Source organism: Crocodylus siamensis, chromosome 14 (genome assembly GCF_052110815.1).
Source record: "Crocodylus siamensis isolate JL-2025a chromosome 14, ASM5211081v1, whole genome shotgun sequence".
Taxonomy (NCBI): Eukaryota; Metazoa; Chordata; order Crocodylia; family Crocodylidae; genus Crocodylus; species Crocodylus siamensis.
In genome coordinates this window covers 3331770-3352160 of record NC_143408.1, presented here as the reverse complement: position 1 = coordinate 3352160, position 20391 = coordinate 3331770, and the positions used below count along the sequence as shown (strand labels likewise).

Sequence of the window (20391 nt, the reverse complement as noted above, 5' to 3'; positions counted from 1 at the left end):
TGGGGACTTTTTGCACAAAGAGTGAGAACCTTTTAGACCTTTTGCTTTGTGGCTCATTGCAACACAGAGCACCGAGCTCCAAAACCACATCTAAAAACTGCTCTGAACTGTTGTATTTCCTTTTCGAGATCCTGCGCGTTGTGGGGAGAATGTGCGACCTTCCTCCAAATCTGACTGACCCCAGCTGAGCCCTTGGCTCTTGGGGTTTGATTTCTAGCCCAGAAAGCTGTTGCGACTGGACGTGGTGGCTCTCACCATGGCCCGGGCATACATTCATTCATTATTGGAGCAAAGCAGTCGGATGCAATCAGCAAGGCAGCAAGCAGCATGAGGCTCAGAAGTTGACTGTACTGTTGGAGCTGACTTCTGTGGGAAGCAGTAACTGCACATCTCCATTTGTTAGGCAGAATTGAGCTGCGTGGACACGGTTGCCTTTTGATGCCCATTGTCTTGCTATAAGGCGCAAATCTACCCTGCCTTCTCCAGATCTTCTACCAGGGGAAGGGAGGAAAGCATCTGAGGATAGGAGCCTTCCATGTTCATCTTCAAATGTTATTAATCATTCAGCATCTTAAATGATTGATAATGACCTCTCTTCTTGGGCTCATGCCTTTTGCCAGCCCGTTTTAAAGTGCCTCTAGCTTGGATGGAAGCTGTACCCATGGGGGAGAGTGGGTGAGGCAGGCAAAATGCTGGCTCATGCATGAGTTGTTCCTTATCAGGACATCCCATGAAGGTGCACGGCGGAGGAAACCGGTGGTTGATACCGATTGGAGGAAGAGAGGGCTCGGCGCTCAGCTTTAACCACTGTCCCCACCCATGAATCTCACTTTACTCTCCACCAGCTCCAGCTTGCTCATGGCCCTGGTGACAAGTGCTTCTCTGTCTGGCATGGGGGTCACACGGGCTGTTTGCTCAGGGTCACGGGGCAGGCTGGTTTGTGCTGCTGGCAGAAAGGAAGTGCTCTCTCTTGTCCATTGTGATCACTGATGCAGCCATGCCAGCCTGCACGCTGCTCGCAGCAGCCTCTCCGGGACAGCGTGTCTTTGTCCCCACTTCAGCTGGTGCTCAGAAGAGGAGAAGAGCCAGCTCCAGCCTGCCAGCTAATGGAGCATTAGCTCAAGTGTACGCTGTTCAAGGCATGTCTACATTATAGAGCCTCTGCCAGAGTAGTTAGGCTGGCGTAGCTCTGCCAGCAGCATGTCCCGGTGGAAAGGTAATATGCCCAGGGAAGGTTTTTTGCTGGCAAAACCCCCTCCACGCCACTTGGCATGACATAACTGAGGCAGAGCTTGATGGCAGAACTCTTCCTCTGGCAGAATCACATACATGTACAGCAGGGGGGTTCAACACCTGGCTATTAAGTCAGCGGAGGGGTGTGAATTTTGCACCCTCCCAACTGACTGTAGCAACATCAGCAGTATTTTGCAGGCAGACCTCTGAACTCAGCATCTAATTAGATGCCAGCGAGCACCCAGCGCTGCTTCCAGCACATGGGGCGGGAGCTGGGATGTGCCCACCTGGCACGATGCAGCAGCTGGAACCGCTGGCGCCCTGCGGGCCAGATCCTATGCTTGCAGCCACCAACCTGCGGGCTGGATACAATCAGTTGGCCGGCCGAATCCAGCCTGCGGGCCGTATTTTGCCTGCCCCAATCTAAGGGAAACAAAACAAAGCGAGGGGGGCCTTGATGGCCAGGCCAACTCTGAGACAATCTGGAGAAGGCAGGTTAGATTTGCACCTTAGCTAATGGTAGATTATTATTTTAATAATAGAGAGATTTGGAGAGCTTGGAAGAAGGGATCAGACTATGACACTGGTACAATGGGGCTGAAGCTAGCCAAGGGGGTTCAGGCAGTGCAGCCCCCTGCAGCTACCGGTCCGAGCCCCTCTTGGCTTGGAGCCGTCTCATGGGGAAAGGGACTTTGCAGTGACAAGAGCCCTGGCTGCGAGCAGAGAGGAGGATGCTGCAGCCCAAGCCAGGAGGGATGAGGCGATCAGGAGGAGGAGGTAGCCACCTGGAGGAGGTTATAAATAACCCCTTCTGGCGCCGGAGCCGGAGGAGCCCTAGCAACACGGCTTCCTTTCTCTTCTTGCCACGAGCAAAGCCAGCGCTCAGGAGACACTGCAGCAGCCCCCCGCCCCAAGACTGGTTACTGGGTGCCCAGCGTGTCCTGCTCTGCCCTCTGCACGTGGGCCCAGCCTGGGCAGGGGAGCTCCCAGCATGCACTGCTCCAGTCAGCCTCTGTCATTTAGGGGGGACCATGGCATCCCAGCATGCACTGCTCCACTGCTGATCCAAGTCCTCTACTGGGGACCATGGCTTCCTAGCATGCATTGCTCCACTGCCAGCCCCTGTCATTTATGGGGGACCCTGCCTTCCCAGCATGCATTGCTCCACTGCCAGCCCCTATACTGTATGGGTGGGAGAAAACCATGGCTTCCCAGCATGCACTGCTCCATAGCCATCCCCTGTAATTTATGGGGGGGGGGGGGGGGGACTGGTTTCCCGGCATGCACTGCTCCATAGCCATCTCCTGTACTCTATGGGGAACTGAGTTCGCGGCATGCACTGCTCCATGGCTATCCCCCGGGGCAGCTGCCCTAGATCAGTGGTACAACCCGTCCTTCCCCCCCCGCAGCAGGTTAATGGTACAGCCCTTCCCACTAGGGACGATAGCACCGACCCCTTCAATTCCCGCCCCCCCCACATTGGACTAGTGGAACAGTCCACGGAAACGGTTTATTCCGAGAAGTGACAGTTTCTGACAGCCACCCAATACCAACCCTCCTCGGCCCACACCCCCACAATCTCGTCCAATCAGATGGAGGCATGACGGTGGCGGGGCGGGGCAGAGGAGCGGCTCCACCAATCCCGAGCGGGGAAGGGGCGAGGCTGCGCGGAAAGGAGATTGCACCTGCTGCGCGGGAAGAGGGAGGGGGGTGGAAATTGCCCGCCCGAATGGGGGCGGGGTCAGCGAGGTGGCGGGGAGCTCCGCGATAGGGTGCGAGGAATGAGTGACAGCGACTTCACCCAATAGGCTGTTGAGGTGGCGGGGGTGGATGCATCGTCAGCCGTGGGCGGGACAGACCTGCGCTGCGCGCGCAGCAGCCGGAAGCGGTGGTTCTGACAGGCGGGGCGGTGGCAGGAGGGCGGCCGCGGCCCGAGGTGATGGCGACACCTCCTTCTCCTCTCGCGTGAGGCGGCCCCGGTGGCCCCGAGTCTTCCCCGCCCCCCCGGGCTTGGTGCGGCCCGGCCCGGCCCGGCCCGGCCCGCGGGGGGACGATGGGGCAGCGGCGGGGCCCGGCCTCACCATGACCGGCGAGAAGAAGAAGAAGAAGCGGCTCAACCGCAGCGTCCTGCTGGCCAAGAAGATCATCATCCGCGACGGGGCCAGCGTGAGCGCCGGGAGGCGGGGAGGATGACCTGGGGGGCTGGGGTGGTATTGTCAGGGGGTAGGATGAGGTGGAAGGTGAGGTAGGATGGTCTAGGGGGCTAGGATAGCCCTGGGGGGCTGGAGTAGGGTGGCTTGGGTGGGGTAGGATGATATGGGGGACTGGACTAGGGTGGTTTGTGGGGGTAGGATGAGGTGAGGGGTGGGGTAGGGTGGCTTGGGGGGGTATGATGGCTGTGGGGGGCTGGGGTAGGGTGGGGGGGTAGGAGAAGATGGTAGGGTTGGGATGGGATTGTTGAGGTGGGGTAGGACAGCCCCAGGGGTGGGGTAGGACAGGACAGGGCCAGGGGGACGTTCACCCTCTGCCGTTCATTGCCCGTGGCCTGTGCCAGCTGTGTTGTCGTTGACGTCGTTCCCCCCACCCCCGGTCTCTGTGCAGCAGCAGGCAGCCTTCAGCCCAGCTCTGAGGCTTGTGCCCCAGGGAAGCCAGGCCCCAGCTTGCAGCTGTGTCACCAAATCCATGCGCAAGTTCCAGGCAGCAGGCGCGCGCCTGGCGCCTGGTTTCCGTGAAACAGACCAAACCGCAGCAAAACACAGCCATGATCTGGGCTGGAGCTGAGCGGCACGGATCAGAGGCTTGGTTGCTGTGCAGGGGGTTCTGCAGAACAGCCCCAGGGGACCCGCCTGGCTGGTGGAGCAGCACGTCTGCCTGAAGCTGGCACGTTGCCCTCGAGTATCTCTGGGGCTGGCTGGCCACCTGCAAATCCCACCCAGAATAGTTGCACTCTGCTGCAAGGTTTTGAGGGGAGGGAAAGACTATTGGCAGTCACCAGCTGCTTCCAGTCTGTACCTGTAGCGCAGGTGGTAGCTTAATTTCTGAGACACTCGCGCATTAGAACATGCTGGAGCCATTGAGAATAGCAAGCTATCACTGCCTTTCTTGGGGCAAATTGCCATATCCATAAGGTAGATTCTTGTCCCAGGGGATCATGTGTGCAGCTCGGGGGCCGCTTGCAGCCAAGCCCTCGTGGATGCTCCTCTTGGGCGCAGCTGAGTTTCTACATTGGCTGTCTATCTCCCTGCTCCATCAGACCCACCAAATGAGTGATTCCTCGCCAGGGCCCCTGGAGATCCTTTCAAGGGTGCCGTTGGGGGGGTCACGCAACATTAGCACTGTCAAGTGGGCAGATGTGAGTGACAAGATAAGCCCAGAGATTTCAGATAGGAATCCATAGTGCTAGGAAGACCACACCATGCAGGATGTTTCTGAGTCCTTTGCAACAGAAGAGTTGCTCTGGTATTTCCCGGTAGTCAGGAAAAAAAAAAGAGTGAAAACTAAAAGCTGGCATTTCAGAGTGGGGGGACTCAAGCCTGAAAAGACTGAGAACCACTTCACTAAATTGATCCTGACATCCAAGTCTTACTTAGGTTGGAGGTAACTCCTGCTGGGATCATACCTGTGGTGTTTCTTGTAAAGTAAGAATCACTGTCAATTAGTTTGACTTACGATGCTTAACTCTGAAACAGGCCTGGGGCTATGGGTCTCTAAGGCCTCCAGATCAATAGGTTATTGTACAATCCCTGCCATTAACAGAATAAATATAAAATGTTCAAATGTGTTTTTTATTAGCAGAGCGTTCTCTGGGCAAACTTCAGTGGGAACAGAGTGTTTGCCATAAACAAAGACTAAACATATAGAAGAAGATCCCAGAGCAGCTGAGCCATTTTAGAAGCTAGCAAAACATTAATTCACTGGGCTATTTCCCCGTGTGACCACAAACAGAAGAGGGGGTGAGGATCATTCAGCACAGTAAAATCTGCCTCTGTAAGAGGGCGGCAGCTCTAGAGTTTCATCTGGTCTGGTGACTGACGCTGCTGTAACGCTTCCGGAGAGTCTCATGAGCTTGGGGTAGGATTAAATAGTGAATTCTAACGGGGCGAGATGCCAGAAGTTGTGGAAGTGGATAGAGAGGTCTTCTCTGTTCCTGATTTAAGACCTAATAAAAAGGGAATTACAACTATGATGTTCCGACTCTATCCCACATGCCAGCGAGTTGGTGCGGAGTTGCTCACCCTTCCTCCCAGTGTACTGTTTGTGTGAGGTGCTCTTTGTGAATGGCTTTGTAGCAACATTTGATGTGTTCTGAATGCCTGGCATAGCTCTAAAATGCTTTTGTCCAGGCTTAGCACAGTTGCAAACCATGTTTGTGAGCCATATTTAACCAAGGAGCTGGTTAAATGCTGTTGTCAGATGAACATAATAGACTAACTCAGCGGTGTCCAAATGTATCGGCTGATATGCCACAAATTAGCCCTGTATGCTCCCCAAATGTCGCTTCAGTCCCCTTCCCTTACCCAATCTGCTGCTCTCTTCCTGCCCTACCTAATGATGTGCTGCCTGTCCCCTCAGTCTGCTGCGTGCCCCACAGAGGCTGCCCGTGCCAAGAAACATGATTGTGCAGCCTAGTGACCGGCCTCAGTGACGCTGACAACCTTCTGCTTCGAGCTAATGAACGTGCTGTTTTGCTTCAGCCGTTTGAAGCTCGCATGCTTGGTACTGAAAGCCCCAAGGTCAGTGTCCCTGGAGAGCTTGTGGTGTGTTTGGTCACGCTTTGCTACATTAGCGTGTTTCTAAGACACGGTCTCTATCCGAGCTAGCCAGGAAAACACAGCGTGTAACAACAACCTTGTGAGAAATGGTTGATTCTGTCCATTTTCCCTGCCCTGCTAATGGTTTGCAGGGTTCAGGCTGAGCTATGGACAGGTCTTGACAGGAGATCTTACTTCTGATTTTGTTGTGATCCAGGCTGCATGAATCCTTTACGCTGTCAGAAGGGTTTTGCCGGTTGCTCAAGATTGATAAGCTGTGCTTGCGTGGCTAGGTAGCACTTTTTTTTTTCTAGTAGGACTTGGCAAAATAGAGGTATTTTGTTATACAAGCGATGGAATATGCGAAGTGTAGAGCAGTGGTTGAAAGGATGTCACAGGAGATGTGATGGGAAGGACTGGATTACTCTGTGTACCACCCCCTCCTCCTATCAGGACAAGTTAGTGAGGAAAAGATAATGAAACTTGTCTTTTTTTTTTTTTTTTTTTTTTTGTCTTGAATCTCTGGCTTAGCACTACCTTCATATTTTTTATAGGAACAGAGAGGATTTGTCCTGTTTGCATGGAATAAAAATAGCTTCATTTAATGACAGTATTTCCCTTGGGGTGCCTCCCATTTTAAAGCTGTTGACTTGTCTTTAAATCAGACTTGCAGGCTTTTTTTAAGGGAAGCATCTCAGTAGAAACTGTGAAGGCAGCTGAGGTTTCAGAATGGACTGTCTTTTCTTGCCTTATCTTACTTTATTTCTGGCGAAACCGTAGCTTCCCCAGAACTAGACTTCTCTCACGCTGCACCTTATGGCAGGCTGTTGAAATCCATTGTGCCTTGCGTACTGCAGCCTGAGTAAATTAAAAGGAAAGTAGTCCCTCTGTCTAGTTAAGAGAGCCTATGTACACAGGCTGAAGTTTGTGCAGCTGATTTAGAAGACCTGATTTTTGGTTTCCATGCAAATCAGTGGAATTTCTGTCTCCATCTCTTGAGACACAGATATTTTGGGAGATGTGCTTTACGATGCATCAGAGCTCTCTGCTGTTTCTGCCCATCCACTTGCCCACTTGCACTCAGAGTTTCTCCATTGGTGAAAAATGTGCTGTTCTCTGGGTGTTTGATCAGTGCAATTCCCTGACGCAGGTGAGTTCCAACTTGTGTGCTTTTCTGTGTTCTCTTGTGACCGACGTTCTCCACCATCATGTGACCTTGCAGGTACATTCTGCACAGCAAAGAAACCCTCACGGGCCAATAGGTGAGGGCTAGCGCTTTGAGGAAATATCTCTTCTGACTAAGCTGTGTCCGAGTTGTGTGTTGGTATCATTTGCTTTCTCAGCTTGCAGTGGACTTCAGTGTTACCCCTCTTCGAAGCCCCCCCAGAAACTAATGGGAAGGTTTTCAAAAGCCCTTGAGTATCTCCCCCTACAGTGGGACAAATCTGTGTCTTGGAGCAGTGTTTCAGTCTAACATTTCTTCCTCAGCGCCAGGGGATTGGAGAGCCCAGCGTCTACCATGCAGTTGTGGTGATTTTCCTTGAGTTCTTTGCCTGGGGGTTGCTGACCACTCCTATGTTAACGGTGAGTAACTGCTTGTGGCAACTGTCTCTTGCCCATCGGTGTGGCACCTTACTTCCTTGTGCAGCGGCTAGACCTTGTCTTGCAACGCTGAGGTTGAGGGCTTTGGGTGGATGCCACTTTGCTTTGAAACACAGGAGTCAAAGTCTGGGATGCTGTAACCTATCTGTAGAGCATCTCGTTCTGAAGAGCGCTGTACATGTGAGAGTTGCCACATACAGTTCTTGGATGTTTAAAAATCCAGAGGGGAGCCACTTGCTTGCTTTGTTTGAAATGGCTTGGCTGGATTTAGGGAAGCCGAAACCTATCTCAGACTGGAAGGGTCACAACATCTTGTGTAACCCCCCTGTTCTGGAGACAATGTGCTGTAACAGCTAGATAATGAATGAAAATAAACACGGCCTGTGTTTTACAACTACCTAGACCCTGCACCATTTGAGTTATGCCTGGGTGCAGGTTTAGCACTGAGACTTACCTCCCACTAAAATCCCACTTCCATGGCGTCAGGAGGATCCAGCTTTGCTGATGTAATGAGATTTTGCCAACAATTAATTTGGAAGTGACAGACTGCTCTGACTAAGACCAGCAGGAAAGGCTGCTCCACAGCAAAACAGAAAACAAAGGGGTAGCTTTATCAAAAGAACTAGAAATCTTATCTCTGATAGTTGTCTCAAATGAGTGCTAAGTGACTGGAAACTTCCAAGTTGGCAGCTTCAAGAGGAATTCTCAGCTTTTGGAGCTTGTTGGTAGGAATTGTTATGCCAGTTCACATTGGAGTTTAACGTACCATAGATATCTCTGAGCTGATCTCTGATATCTAGGTAACTGCCTTACAAAGCAAGGTTTGTTGTTCACACAAAGGCCCTTATGTTCATTTAATACTGTCAAATGTAAGGCAATTACATGAGGGACACCGAAGGGGGAAGACGAGCAGAGAACACTGATTAGGCCAAGCAAAAGAGAACTGAAGGATGGAAAAAGTTTGTACAGAACAACCTTAAAGTGTCAGACAAAATATGCCCCTAACCCCTCCCACAGCTCTCACAAAGTCCTGCCCGTGACACTGGCGTGGAAGTAATGGGACCCCTTGTAACTGGTGATCCGTACAGTGTTTATGGCAGGAGTGTGGGGTGTCACTGCTGCGTGGGACCATGAACTGCAGCTGTGTCTCCTGCAGTCCTGCTGTCCTCTTGTTAACAGCAGGGTCTGGAAAAGCTGTTGCTTTGTCTACCTAGGTGTTGCACCAGACTTTTCCTCAACACACGTTCTTGATGAATGGCTTGATCCATGGAGTCAAGGTAAGGAATTTTCCACCCATATTAAGGAATCAGTGAAATGACTGGCCTGTCATCTGGGCTTCATTCCAGACAGAACAGGGTCAATCATAAATAGAGTCAGCATGTATTTGGTTGTTCAGCCCAATATATGGACCCAATATTTGGTTCAGCCCAATATAAGGTAGCTGAGCTACCTTATTGGCAAGCTGAGCAAAAAAGTGCAGAAATGAAAGGATATGAACACTGAATTGCATGCTTTCCCACTTGGGTGGCCTTGTTCCCTCTAGCCTGGAAATCTGGTGAGGTAGCACAGGCCTCAAGACTTTCTGAGCTAAGCTAAAAACACAGCAGACCAGTTTGAGAGCAGCCTAGTGATCTGGTCCTGGAATGTTAGAAACCTCGACTGCTGAAGTAATGCCATTTAAAAACAACCATGATTTAGAAATTGTACCTTACAACATAAAATAGGGATTGCAGAGCAGTGTAGCAACTGGAGAAGTGATTTTAAGTTCAGTATTGGGAGGGGAGTGGCAGATTCCAGTAAGCAATGAAACAAACTTTCTGATTTGCTTGGTAATGTGACAGAATAGCATAGTGACTTATGCCTTGGATTTGACAGGGGGACTGCAGTAAGGAGAACGGAAGAGAGCTATCATGGGGAAAGTGCTTTTGCTATCCTGAAATGGAGCAGTTCAGATAATCCCTTGTATAGCTGAGCGAGTCTGTTCTGGCCTTCTGTTGTGAGTCTGTAAGACCCAGGCCGGAGAACTCATAGGGGCTGAATGACCTGGACCTCTGTTCAGAAGCATCAGGTCTCTGTCTAGAAAAGTCAGAACTTTCCCCAAACTTCTGCAGACACTGATGTTGTGGAGATGTGCCGGTATCTTCAGGCATTGTGGCAGTGACAACTCCCTGGTGCCCAAATGCTTGTGGGAAGGCTACAGCTGCAAGCTGTGCACTTGCAGGGAAAGGGGAGAGAATTTCTGAGCATTGAGCAGTGCCAAGTTGATTGCTTTTCCAATATAAAGGCTTAAGCTGCCTAATGAACTGTTATGGTTTGCCTTCTAGAAAACAGACTGAATGGATTGCAGCCTTCTGGCATCTGTACTGGTGATGTTTAACTCTTACTTTCCTCCTGACTGCTGGAGGGTTTGGGATTTCAGTCGGTGTGAATCTGTCTGTCTTCTCCTAGGGTCTGCTGTCTTTTCTAAGTGCCCCACTGATCGGTGCACTCTCTGATGTCTGGGGCAGGAAGTCCTTTCTTCTCCTCACTGTCTTCTTCACGTGTGCACCAATCCCTCTCATGAAGATCAGTCCCTGGTGAGTCTGTTCTTTTCCTAATGAACAGCGCTCATACAGAGCTGAGTGCCAGAAGAGGGCACTGGAGATGGCAGCGGGAGGAGTCTTTTCTTAATCCAGAGGTTTCTCACTACTCTGCTTCACCACTGGATTCATTACTAGTCAGAAGGAGAAGTGCCTTCTAGAGTCTTGCTCCCCTAATGAGAACTGGCTCATTATTGAGCAGTAGTCCCCATCTTGTGGTCTTTCAAGCCATGAAGTGTTGCAGGGCACAAAACTAAAGCCCAGCAGCCTTAGAATAGTGTGTGTGTGTGTGTGTGTGTGTGTGTGTGTGTGTTGTGTGGCATTCTTTAATTCTGTCCTGGGACCATCTCTTCCAGGTGGTATTTTGCTGTCATTTCCATGTCTGGAGTCTTTGCTGTCACCTTCTCTGTGATTTTTGCCTATGTTGCTGATATCACTCAGGAGCATGAACGCAGCACAGCTTATGGTTTGGTGAGGACTTGCGTTATTGGCTTCCCCTGTGAAGAGGGATGTTAAAGAATTGCTGAGAAGCTAAGGAGTTGGGGGGTGTCTTCTGGCTTTTCTATGGGTATTTTCCCCAGAACTTATGCATCTCTCACAAAGCAGTTTGTTGCCTCTTCCATTACTGCCTCAGAAATCAACCCCGGCATTTGTTGCTGTGAAATACAAAGACCAGCTGCATTGTCTCTTGGTCTTTTATTCCAGCCTGTGCTATAAGTAGCACAGTGTAGGAAGCTCATTGGCTTGTTTCTTTGCAGCCAGAAGTGCCGGCTTCTCTGCTTCTGTGGGTTTTACAGGGGTAGTGCAAATGTCTTAAAGGCACTGGCAAAGATGCCTTTTGTTCCCCATTGCCTAGAACCATACCAAGAGGGCAAGCTATATACAGAAGCCTGTGTCCTTATGGATTATCACTTCCAGAGTAGATGGAGGTGCTGCCCATGGGCTGTACTGGGGAAGAGGTTTGGGCCAGAGGAGGCAACAATAACTTTTGTGTCATGCTTCAGGTTTCAGCCACTTTTGCCGCCAGCCTGGTCACAAGTCCAGCAATTGGTGCATATCTGTCCCGTGCCTACAGTGACACGCTGGTGGTGGTGCTGGCTTCAGGTGTTGCTTTGCTGGATATCGGTTTCATTCTGCTGGCTGTCCCAGAGTCGCTGCCCGAAGAAATGCGCCCTGTATCCTGGGGAGCCCCTATCTCTTGGGAACAGGCCGATCCATTTGCCGTAAGTACTTTCACTGCTGCTTATCTTTTCCTGCAGCTCCACATCTATATTCACCCAAGTCCCAGGTTTCCTCTTCTGACAGGCAAGTGAGGATGAAAGTATGTTTTATGAGATGAGGGATGTGAAGTCAGCCCCTCTCAGGGGAGCAGTGCCTGGATGTTGATGACTGGCAGCTTTCCAGAGCTGGCTTCTGAGTTTACACAGCTACAATGTCTTAAAAACCACTCCAATCTGCCTGAAGCAAGTTTCTCGTGGTAGAAACATATTGTGTGAATTCAAAGCCTGTTGCTTCATGATTGCACTGTCTTACACAAGAGACATGTCAGGTTAGTGCTGCTCTTTCCAGGGGGGAGACCTCTTTAGGTCCCAGAAGAGGTGTGGATCCTGGCTCGGTTGCATCTCAAGGGAGCATTTTATTTGCTAACGCTTCTGATGGCACTGACTGAGATGTCAGAGGGTAACAAGTCCCCTACTTCAAGGTGGGAGCTGCCTATCTGCGATGGTCCAGGCCTTTCTCACCCACCTCATCCATGTGCAATATACTGCAGGCATCCGGCCCATTATGGCAGTCTTCACACCTTCCTCTGAACCATCAGGTGTCATCTGCTGCCTTGTAATTAACAGACACTGTGGAGAGGTGCTAGGATCTGGCAAGCTGTGTTTCTCTGAGCCTGGCAGCCACTGTATTTTCTTTAAGAAAAACCAGTTCTACCAAACACCGGTGAAGTAAGAGGCCATGAAGGGGGCTTAATTCAGAGTGACTTGGGAATGATTTCTCAGTATTAATCAGGGATAGAGAAGGCACCATTGTATGCAGTCAGGGAGGGGTTAACTTCAATGATCTGCTCTCTTTATGTTCTGAGGAGAGCCAGAGTTGCAGATATCCAGCTGGATTTTCTGATGGTTTGTTAACTGGATAAAGCTCCCACACTTGCAGGGTGTGAGGGGTGTGAAGCAGGAGCTGTTTGCTGGGCTGACTGACTGTCACAGACCTATCTAATATCTTGAAATTGTTTCAGAATGAGCCCTGCAGGGTGCTCCACGTAACAGATAATAAATGCTGTCTGCTTTTTCCTTGCTGGAGATGCATTTGGGCTTGGATCAGAGAGGGCTAATATGCTGTTTGCTTTGTTCCTTTCTCTAGTCACTCCGCAAAGTGGGCCAAGACTCCACGGTGCTTCTCATATGCATCACCGTTTTCCTCTCTTACCTTCCTGAAGCTGGCCAGTACTCCAGCTTCTTCCTGTACCTGCGACAGGTCAGTCATCAGGGTTAGACTGTTGAAACATACAGGGCCTGAAGGCTGAGCCTCACAATTTATAGTCTCGTGCATGTCCTTATTTCCTTCCTGTCTGTGCTCTCTGGGGCAGCTTCTTCCCCACAACCTCCAGTTTATTGGAGGCACTTTCACCTTGACTGCACACCAGCAGTTCTGGTTTGAGGAGGTGCTGTGCGGCGGTAGCACCAACAATGGTACAAGAGAAAGAAGCAGTGACCTGCTCCCTCTCCTAGAAACCTAACACTTACATGGGTCCTGCATTATCTGTGCAACCTTCCCTGGATGGCCACTAGCTGCCTTCTCTGTCCTGTTACCTTCAGGCATTTTAGGATATTCCATGTACTTGGTTATCTGTAGTCAATAGGAATATCTTCCATTTTATTGTTGTAATGGTCACTTCGCCACAAGGTTTGTGGACGGTGTGGTTGTTTGATGTCCACTTTACGTGATACGTAGTCAATAAACACTTACACTGGCTTTATGCAAAGTCCTGTGCCTGGAATAGCATTCCTTTCTGATGCCTTTGCAGGTCATTGGATTTTCCTCCGAGACTGTAGCAGCCTTCATCGGGGTAGTGGGAATTCTCTCTATATTGGCTCAGGTGAGAACCAGTATTCTGTAGTCTTTGGGAAACTACGCTCACAAACATCCTGGTTATGAAATGAATCCCAGTGGCCGCGCGCGCACACACCTTTAGTTATGTGCACAGATCCGTAATGTATTGCTATCTTCTGTGATGGATGAGGTAGAAAGTACTAGTTATTTGAGCTCATCTCTAAAGAGCTGTCATTCATTCAGCTTTGCCTTTGAGTAGCTGTGGAGTGCTCTGGAAGACTCCGTAACCTCTCTCTGGCAACTTGGGAGTGTCCATTTTATTCATATTAATGCTAACTGGAGTGGCAGTCCTGCCTTTCAAGCCTTCAGTTGAGATAGAAAGACCAAGCAGAGTAGCAGTAGTGCCCCCTCTGAAGAGGGATGAACTTTCAAGTGATACAAGGCTTGTAACTGAAAGTAATGGGGTGAATTAAAGAGAAGCTTTTCAGCAGTCAGATGTATTGCCTTTAAAAACACTTGCCAGAGGAAGAAGTGGAAGCCTTGCTTCTGAGAACACTTACATTTAGGTTAGACCCGGAAAGAGAGAGTAGCCTATAGAGAATGCCTACACTTGCTACGGGCAGAGGGACTGCATTAGATGGGCCTCTTCAGGTGTCTCCATCTAATGATGATAATCCCTGCATCGTATGAAACCTAGCCAGAAGTAAAGGAGGAGTTTTTCTGCCAGCCACACGTCTTAGCCTTGTGATCCCTTATACAAGCACACTTTGCAGGCTGTAGAACAGCTCAAGGGCCTGACAGCAGAGCCTGAAGTGCAGATAGTCTCTTTGTTTTCTATCCCATTCACTTCCAAGTATGTTAAACCAAGGAAGATGATAGCGTTTCATTTTCTCTCTTCAGACAGTTGTGTTGGGAATTCTCATGCGGTCAATAGGAAACAAGAATACCATCCTCTTGGGCTTAGGCTTCCAGATCCTGCAGCTTGCCTGGTACGGCTTTGGATCGCAGCCTTGGTAAGAGTTGATCAACACTGTCTGACAAACTGCATGTTGCTATGCTTCTGGTCCCTCCCCTCCCAAGGCAGTTCTGTGCCCTGTGCAGTTCTGTGAGGTGCTCTCCCTTTAGCCGCTGGGGGGAGATGTGTGCCTGCTCCTTTTGCCTTGGCTCATATTGTTCTGTGTACGGAGGCCTTCCTCCTCTCTAGTTGATCTTCTGACCGTTCTTCCCTCTAGGATGATGTGGGCTGCAGGAGCGGTGGCTGCAATGTCCAGTATCACATTTCCAGCCATTAGTGCCATGGTGTCCAGAAACGCAGATCCTGACCAGCAGGGTGAGTGGCCCGTTGAACTTGTCTAAGGGTTCAGACCACCTGTCCCACAGCTGTCCAAACAAACCTCCCAGTTCTACACCTTGTGTGGGGCAGAAATGCTGTTGCCACTCCAAGTGGTATAAATCTGTCTTTAACCCTTTAAACTGTGGTGATCATCTTCCCGTGCCTTGTCATGGCTGTGTGGCTTCAAGGCCGCATGACAGCCATCATCCCTGTTAATCCTTTAGCATGTGGAATGCAAGTCCTCTAAACAGGCACTTATACAACCAAGAGAACATGGGACTTGATAGACTGATGGTATGAGCTAATACAGTTATCCTGCCTGTATCGTGCTTGTAGCAATATCTGCTGGTTGAGGAAGGCAGTCTTAGCAAAACTTTCATAAACCACATGAGCAATCGTTTGAGGTCAGAGGGGAAGGATCTTCTGGATCATTTCCCTATCTCAGGCTTGCCCCTTGAATCCTGAAGTCTGACGACGTTAAATGTCTTGCATGTCTTTGTACAGTTTACCAGTATTCATCACATTCTGGAAAGCAGCAAGTTTCCTATTGATGAGTTTGTAGACGGGTGTAGCCAAGTAGGAGCTTGGATGCGTCTTGAGACACTTGTTGGCTTATGTGTTTTACCAGTCTTCCAAGTGTTAGGGAACCTCTTATGTGCCTGGTGAAGCCCTTCAGAAAGGTGGATGGCTGATGTCTTCCCTGTCCCCACCTTGTTTTCCCAGGTGTGGTCCAGGGGATGATTACCGGAATTCGGGGCCTCTGTAACGGGCTGGGGCCAGCGCTCTATGGCTTTGTCTTCTACCTGTTCCACGTGGAGTTGAACGAAATGGCTGAGGTGGAGACCTTGGGGAAAGCCACGAAGCCCAATATGGCCAACCCCACTGATGAGGTACCTGCCCAACGTCATCCCAGGTTTTGCATCTTTTTTTCCACATGTCTCAACATTAATCATTCCTCTGCTTTGCCTTACAGAGTAGCATCATCCCAGGGCCCCCTTTCCTTTTTGGAGCCTGCTCTGTCCTGCTGTCGCTCCTAGTGGCCTTGTTCATCCCGGAACACAACCTTGCGTTGAGATCAGGCAGCCACAAGAAACACAGCAACGGGGCCCAGACCCACACCCACAGCCCGCAGGCTGGAGGATCAGATGGCAAGGAGCCCCTCCTAGAGGACAGTAGCGTATGAGGGTGGGAGGGAAGAACTTGATTCACTCACATTTCAACTCCAAACCAAGGGTGGACTGTACCAGTTGGAGAGTGGAGGGGAAGGAGGTAACAGACTGTGTACCACTAGCAGCGACTGAAAGGGGAGACTGGCGTCCCTCCCAAGCCAGATGCATCCAGCTGGTGCAACAACAAAAAAAAGGAATTGTACCATCTGGTGCTGATGAAGGAGGGAGAAGTTGGACTGCGCCATGCAAAGGGATAGTTCTTCAAGCGCCAGCCTATGTGAATAGTGAACTTCATGGTGTAACCTGCCAAATATTCAACTTGCCAGTGGAATAAGTGAGGAGCTAGAATTCTACCCTGCTCTTTAATATAAACTAAATGATCCAACCGCCAGAGTAAAACCAACGCCTCTGTTACGTGCCCCGTTCCCTTTTGTATAATCAGAAGTAGCTACTGGCCCCATCACGGCTTGATCAGCTAAACCACTTCAGGCTCAGGGTGGGAGGAGGGTAGGAAGCCTAATCCAATGCTGTACACTCGCCTCATGCTGAGGATACAGAGTGGTCTAATACACTAAATAGAGAGCAGTGTGTGCGTGTGTGTCGAATAGGCCACGCGGCCTCCGGTCGAGGCAGATCTGATAAATTGGCCCATTCCAGCTTATGAGAAACAGACTGAAAAAGGAATATTTTAGTAATGTCCTGAAGGAAGGGACAAAAGATGGAAATAGTTGCAGGTGACACTGCCTGTAGGTCAAATAGGACGGGCTGAGAGATGAACGGGCAGTTGTGTGAGTTAAAAGGGGATAGATGGTCAAGCAGCTTGATTTTTTTACAGCTGGACTGTTGCACAGTAGAGGCTTGTTGTGTGTGATACCCTCTTCTCGAGGGGGATTGAGGCAGCTCAAAAAAAGAAAAAAACCCCACCTCACATGGAACTGGCAATTTAGAAAATGTTTCCCTCGAGGAAGTGAGAGCCATGACCAAATCCTTGTTAAGCACTTTTATTAAAGCAGTTGATTCCCCTCAAACTGCTGCCATTGCAACTGGTGGGCTCTCCATAAGGTACTGGTCAGATGGCGTGCAGCCATTCTGGTCAGCATTATATCATGGGTCAACCTGAAGGGTCCCAGCATGAATCTCGCAATATGTTGGGAATGCAGTAGTTTGAAATCCAGTGGCATTTCTAGACTTTTAGCAGAGAGCGCCACTTGGTGACGCATGACAGCTGAGCTTGGGTCATGCAGCAGCAGAATGAAGCAAAGGTGCAGGAACGTATGCACACGCAATAAGGAACCTGTGTTTCGCATGTGAGGAATGCTTGTTATTTCCTAGTGTATAGAAGGGCATTAAAGAGGGCAGGAATTGATTCTCATCAGTCAGTGAGGTTGGAATCAAATGAAAGAGAAGGCATAGGGTAAAGTTTAAAACCAAGGACATTTAAACAGGAAACTAGTTGTTAAAGGAGTTGTGGATTCATTCATTCATAAGAATCCTTCAGACTACAACAGGTCTGATGCTGTAGAGCTCTCTGGAGAGGAGAGAAGTCCACAATCCAGTCATTCTGGTTGGGGCCAGTCGGCTCTTAGCACAGGTTAGTAGTAAGCATTGAATGGAAAGAAAGGTCAAGGGCAATGGATGCTACAGGTAGGGCATACCACTTAGCTTCTGGGGTCACTGGGAGCAGGGACAGGAAGTCTGGGCTGAGCTGAGTAGGGAGGCACAGCTCCATGGATCAGCCCTGGGCACTGATGCAATGTCTGTATGTCAGGACTCAAAACACCCATTTATTTTGGTGAGTTTAGAGCTAGGGAAAGGTGCCAGTGGTTTGCCTTGGAGACTGAAATCCTCTTGCCACACTGTGGGCCCAAGGATGGGGACCTGTGCTGCATGCTCCCCGTCTCTGCCCTGCCAATATACCTCAACCCCATCCTGGAGGGAGTGCTGCTAGGGATGTTTTGGGGGGTGGGGGGTTCATTTTCTGGGGGTTATTTGGGGGGACCAGTTAATGTCAAATTTTTGTCATGTCAACAGCTGTTTTCTAGAAGACGGACTGAAGTCCACAAAGTGAGTCTTATAGGTCATGTCAAAGCACTCTGCTAGTAACAGCTTTGAGTTGCTGTGTAGCTAGATTGGGCTTGAACTAGTGACCTGGTATCCATTTACCAGTGCCCCCGAGCCAGCCAGTTGCTCATCCAGACCTGTACACGTACCCCATGTGCCCGAGCATAGGCCAGCTGGCTCCAGTGGTGGAAGGGTTTGCCCACATGGCTGCAATGTGGGACAGGATACAAAAGTGGCAGAGAACTCCACTTGGGGCCCGCAAACACAGTCAGGAAGAGCTTGCTGGATAGTACGGCGTTCCCGTTTGTAGAGGAAATCAAAGCGCTTAAAGCTGTTCCTTATCCAGAAATCCTTACTTGGTAGATCCAGGGTAAGTTCAGTTGCAAAGAAGCCATTCTGTGAGCACAACAAAGCAAGGCTGCCCACCCTGATTGTCCATTCTGTGTTACAGTTAGGACAGCTGTTTTCCCTCCCTTCACGCATAGAAATTAAACCTTACCTCGCAGACATTGAGGTTCTCAGAGGTACCAGATAAAGTAACCAAAATGCCACAGAATGAACAAACCTAATTATTATTTTTTTTAAAAACCTGTCCCTTTATTTAATTACGTTACCTTAAATTTCCAAATCCCGTTTCCCTTCACCGTTGCTGCTGATTGTGGATTTTTCTTATTCCTTCACTCCATGTGGACGGTGAAAGGGGTCTGGCTCATTTGTTTCACCGTTTGTTCCTCTTTTAACACAATGAGATGTTTGAGTTTCAGGGTTTGTCAAACTCCTGCAATAGTGTGCTTTGAAACTAACTCGAAAACCCAATGCTGCTTCTTAATTTTTGTAGCATGACTCAAATCCATCCATTTTGGGCCCAAAAGACAGTATCCCCATAGATAAAACAAGCTATTGGCTTGAGGTGCTCTCCTTTACAAACAAGTTCTGCACAGAAACGAATTTCTGTGGCTCGGTCTTGACTCGGAGGTCTTTACAGCATAATTTCTATGGTAAAGGACCTGATTTCTTTTTTTTTTTTTTTTTTTTTAAGGTAAATAGTTATGCATTAAAAATCCTAGTGTGGATGTAGTTAAACTGGTGTAAGAAAGGTGACATTGGTACAGTTATGCCCTTTAACGGGGGGGTGGAAACTATCAATGGAAAGAATCTTTTTACCACTAAAACGGCATCCATGCTTTGGAGGTTGTATTGCTCCAACTGTACCAGTTGGGTTCAAATGGTACAGTTTTTAGCGCAGATCTGGCCTCAGTGACAATGCTGCTGAACAGCTTTGGAAACTTGAATGCAATGTAGCGACAGGGATATTTGCATAACCTAGGAGATCCCACTGACCCTCGAGTAGTGAAGCAGATGGGAAATTGTTTCCAAGTCTTTGAAATTGGATCTACCTTTCCACTCACCTGGGGAGGCTGCCCCAACCTCGTCCCCTGACTCCTGCCTTCATGGGTAGGGATACAACTCGCCGTTTTCTCTCAACAGAACACGAAGGATTTGGGGCCAAGCTGTAGAGGAGCCAAAATTACTGGACCTGAATGAAGAATGCCCTTATTCTGAAAGGCCGGTAATTCCCTGTATCACTTCTCGTGGAGACTAGAATCTGTACAGAACATTTAGACTAGTTTTGCCAATTTTTGTTACTTTCTATGGAAAAGCTAACTATTTTTAAAATAGCCTTTTTTTAACCCCACCCCCTTGACCTGCAGCGTGATACCTAACGCTGGCTGGCTGTCCCGTACTGACATCTCCAATAGATCAACGCCGTCATAGTGCAGGTGGGCAAGCAGTGGCAAACTCCACTGTGGCTGGAGCATTTTCATTCTGGTGCCCCCTGTGATATGAAGCAAAGATCATTTATTTGGCCTTTCTCTGCAGTTCCAGTGTTCATTGCAGGCAGTTCAAGTGAGTTTGAAAACTGATCTTGTTGGATTAAAAAAAAAAAAAGGCAGTCGAACCAGTCTGTTCTCACTTGCCTTTTAGTTTTGCAAAAGCATAAATTTTCATTTAACCGTTCTTGGGTTTGTTCTGTTCTCTGCACTACTAGCATTCCTGGTGATGGTTGGAAGGTCTTGTATAGGGGAAGGCCCATGTATCTTGATGAAGAATTCTTAAATTAACCAAGGTTACTATTGCACTTGTTCTTTTGTGTTTCTTTTTCTTTTTTTTTCTGTTCAGCTAAGGACAAAATGTATTTAGTTTCTTTTAGATTGTGTTTAGAACTGGCTAATCTCTCCCATCTGTGGGATATTTATTAAACTGCTCCTTTCCTGTTGCAGTGAAATTCTCTGTTATCGCTTTGGTGACGTGCTGTTTGGGAGACGCACTTTTTTTTCTTTAAAAAAACTCAAACCTGGGGACTGTGATGTTCAAAGTGACTTTTTGTGGGTGCTCTTTGCTCCTTTTTTTTAACCGTGGGGTGAGCTGTGGTTGAGAAACACATGATGATTCTGGAGTTGTCCCCTCCTCTACTGAAGGAGAGAGCTATATCCAAATTGTGCCTTTTTAATGATGCCAGCTTCCTAAAAAAAAGTCTAAATTATTTTGACACACGTATTAGTGCAATGACTCTTGATCCAAAAAAGGGCCTGAATTTGATTTTT

The 20391-nt window shown here is 49.1% G+C and overlaps 1 protein-coding gene across 3 annotated transcripts; it reads left to right on the top strand.

The window, feature by feature from the left end:
• The first annotated feature begins 3107 nt into the window (after nucleotides 1–3107).
• LOC149853183 (solute carrier family 71 member 1-like) lies at nucleotides 3108–20072 on the top strand. 3 transcript variants are annotated; one of them, XM_090027352.1, is made up of 13 exons: nucleotides 3261–3399; nucleotides 5806–5966; nucleotides 7473–7568; nucleotides 8801–8863; nucleotides 10035–10162; nucleotides 10522–10636; nucleotides 11170–11388; nucleotides 12533–12646; nucleotides 13197–13268; nucleotides 14123–14235; nucleotides 14455–14552; nucleotides 15279–15445; nucleotides 15529–20072. In XM_090027352.1, exons 2-13 carry the CDS (start codon nucleotides 5943–5945, stop codon nucleotides 15736–15738), a joined length of 1419 nt encoding a protein of 472 aa, XP_089883478.1. In that variant the 5' UTR covers nucleotides 3261–3399; nucleotides 5806–5942; the 3' UTR covers nucleotides 15739–20072. The 3 variants fall into 3 exon arrangements, with proteins under 3 accessions (XP_089883480.1, XP_089883478.1, XP_089883479.1); XM_090027354.1 differs by lacking the exon at nucleotides 5806–5966 and having other exon boundaries at nucleotides 3108–3399; XM_090027353.1 differs by lacking the exons at nucleotides 3261–3399; nucleotides 5806–5966 and adding an exon at nucleotides 9911–9952 and having other exon boundaries at nucleotides 7511–7568.
• Nucleotides 20073–20391: the final 319 nt, after the last annotated feature.

Coding starts and splice junctions, on each gene's coding strand:
- LOC149853183 (XM_090027354.1), top strand. CDS start 3,316: ATGACCGGCGAGAAGAAGAAGAAGAAGCGGCTCAACCGCAGCGTCCTG. Junction 8,864..10,034: donor GCTTGATCCATGGAGTCAAG/GTAAGGAATTTT, acceptor GTCTTCTCCTAG/GGTCTGCTGTCTTTTCTAAG. Junction 15,446..15,528: donor TGGCCAACCCCACTGATGAG/GTACCTGCCCAA, acceptor TTTGCCTTACAG/AGTAGCATCATCCCAGGGCC.